At 47.8% G+C, this 2,936-nt stretch overlaps 1 protein-coding gene across 1 annotated transcript; it reads left to right on the top strand.

Moving 5' to 3' along the window:
• Positions 1–2,328: 2,328 nt before the first annotated feature.
• H257_18089 (hypothetical protein) lies at positions 2,329–2,907 on the top strand (the record flags this gene model as incomplete). Its single annotated transcript, XM_009847100.1, has 2 exons — positions 2,329–2,816; positions 2,875–2,907. Exons 1-2 carry the CDS (start codon positions 2,340–2,342, stop codon positions 2,905–2,907), a joined length of 510 nt encoding a protein of 169 aa, XP_009845402.1. The 5' UTR covers positions 2,329–2,339.
• Positions 2,908–2,936: the final 29 nt, after the last annotated feature.

Raw genomic sequence — 2,936 nt, 5'->3', positions numbered from 1 at the left:
AACTGTTAGTGAAACATGTACTACCTCTGGTAGGTAATAAGTGCAGGCAAACATTCAATGCAATACAAAAACCAAGTAAAACGAATCTGTATTTAAAAAGTTTACACTACAGTCGAGAGTACTCATTCTCGTAGTACAATCTCGTGTCCAGACTGACCTGTTCTTTTGGCTCAGTTGGGAGCGCGTCTACTTACAGATCACTTTACACCTGATCCAAGTAGGACAAGAACTTACCGATGGTCGCTGGCTTAGTCCCAGGTTTCCTCAGGTCCTTGGCATCGACACCAGGAAGCCTAGTTAGTGTCGAGTCAGAACCCACCCCTTTCACTACTACCATGACCTGCATCAGGTCACAGGCGTCGCCCATGCGCTCATGCGACCCTCTGCTTCCAGGCGCGTATCCATCAATTCCAATGAAATCGCGTCATCCTCAGTCACATCGCTCCGAGGGATCTTGTAGCTGTTTTCGCCATTAACCCCAACAATCGCATGCATTACCCGTCGCCAGGTTCAAAACGTCTTCTCCAAAGTCAATGATGGCAGACAATTGAACGATTCAGGTCCTCTGTGGACCGACATTTCAATTTACTGCTACAGTGACTGAATAACGTTAGAGTTGAACAAGCCCAGGTCTAGAACGTTCAGGTCCTCTCTTGAACGTTCTAGACCTGGGCTTCTTCAACTCTATTGTGCCAACCAGGTTTAGGTAGAACATTCAGGTCCTCAGTCGCCGGACCTGAACGTTCTAGACCTGGTTGGCACATTAGCTGGATGCTCCAACCACCCTCAGTTGCCGCTTGAACTAACAAGGCATCGTCGACAGCAATGTGCCCCATTTGTGCTTACTTGCTGAAGCTCTTGGTACAGCGCCATGCGCTTGTAGTTCGTCAAATTTGATTTGGAATTTGTATTGCGAGCAGACTTGGAGTCGTAGCAAGTGCGAATGTGGTCATATAATTCAGCAAAAAATATGATCAGAATCACCTCAATGAAACGAACACGCACCACTAAGTTTTAGGCCAATCGGATAACTGGAACACTAATTTTTGTCACCGCCTGCACTTAATACCTACCAGAGGTAGTACTACGTAGTACTAGTAGGTCACCTAATACATACGTGAGGCCATTAAGTGCCCGCTGAGCGATGTTAACTTTACAGCGTAATACTTCCAAGTATCAATGGCAATATCGCCTACTAGTGCGTAGTACAGTACTCGACGAACTCAGTGTCGATTCATTTGCGTTGTACTGGAACTGTACTAACGTTAGTATTGAGTAGTACCGGTACATCGTTGTTGTTCGAGGGGCACATTGGAAATGAAGAAAAAAGCGAGGTGGTGCATGGGAATTGAACCCGAAACCTCTACGTTCAAAGTGAGGTACACTGTATCTAAACCACTGCGCCAGTGGACTTATACTTTCATTAGCAACGTTACATGTACCACAACACATCATATTCAGTACCGGCCTCTTCACATCTATTTACATGTCCCACTTACTAGATAACGTTACTCGTACTATTAATACTACTAGATACTCGTACTATTAATACTACGTAGTAGAAATTAGAGAAACTTGAACGTCGCCGTAACTGTACTGTAAACAATACCCATATGATTTGAAGTCGAATAGGCTTCCTCCTCATTGGCCATAATTCCCTCAGGAGGCACCGTTTCATAAACACATGATTGGAAAGACACATGCCATATGTCATTACACCACTTTTTTTGGTCGGATACAAGTGAAAAATCCAGACTCAGAGTGGGAATTGTTCGCAAGCTGTTGGATATTTATGACACGGATGACATTACAGTAGTTGCACACTACTTCTACGTACTGTAGTACTTCGAAGTACTCGAGTAGTATGTTACTACGTAGTACTACTGTAGTACCGGTAGCTTGACTGTGTGGAGAATTCCCTCAGAGGAATACATGTGGCCCTACTGTTGTTTATGGAATCATTTCTCTTCAAAAGAACCAGTGCAGTGCTGTAGCCCTGTAACCTAAAAAACCCAGACCCCTTGTGTGGCTATTCCTGGGGTTGAGTTGCATCACCAGTGGTTGGCTATCGCGAACCACTGAAATGCTCGTAACCCTTGAAATGCGTTGTTTTGGTTTACACTGCATTTGACTATCACATAATGAGAACAAGGGAAATGTGCCATAAGCAACAATGGAACTGTACCTCTCAGGGAATCACAGGGCTGCTTGGGTTCCAACCCAGTCTGATAATGATTGGTCTGATAACGATTGTAGCAGCAGGCATCACATACAGTACATGGAACTAGATAGCTCTCCAGACGACGTGGACCAGTCCGATTCATTTTCCAATTTCCATCATGAAAGTTGCACTCGTCGTCGCCGCCATTGCCGTTGCAACCATCGCCCAAGACGACAATTATATCGAAATTGTCGGAGGGCATGAAGCAACCACTGGCCAGCACCGCTACGTGGCAGGCCTCAAGAGGTCAGCCACAACCAGGTCCCTCTGCGGAGGCAGTCTGATCGCCTCCAACGTCATTCTCACGGCGGCACATTGCACCGGCAACGGCCTCTCGCATGCGGTGGTAGGGTCGCACTTTCTGACTGGGTCGAGCGACGGCGTGCCGGTCAAAATCACCAAGGAAATCCCGCACCCTCAATACGTCGCATCGACGCACTCGAACGACGTGGCCATCCTCCTCTTGGACCGCAATGTCACAACTATCACGCCTGTGACGGTGTCTTTTGAGGCTGTTCCTGCGAATGTGCTCACGTGGGTCCGCGGGTGGGGCACCATCTCGTCCAGTGGTCCCCAGTCGCAAGTGCTCAAGGAGGTCAGCGTCAAGACGTGGGACAACGCCAAGGCCGCGGCTGCATTGAAACCGAGCAAAGTCGACAACACGATGGTGGCTGCTGGGGGGCTAGCGGGGGAAGACTCGTGCCAAAGCGACTCG

The sequence above is a fragment of the Aphanomyces astaci genome, assembly GCF_000520075.1.
Source record: "Aphanomyces astaci strain APO3 unplaced genomic scaffold supercont1.136, whole genome shotgun sequence".
In the NCBI taxonomy this organism is placed as follows: Eukaryota; Oomycota; class Saprolegniomycetes; order Saprolegniales; family Verrucalvaceae; genus Aphanomyces; species Aphanomyces astaci.
This window is presented reverse-complemented; position numbering and strand designations above follow the sequence as displayed.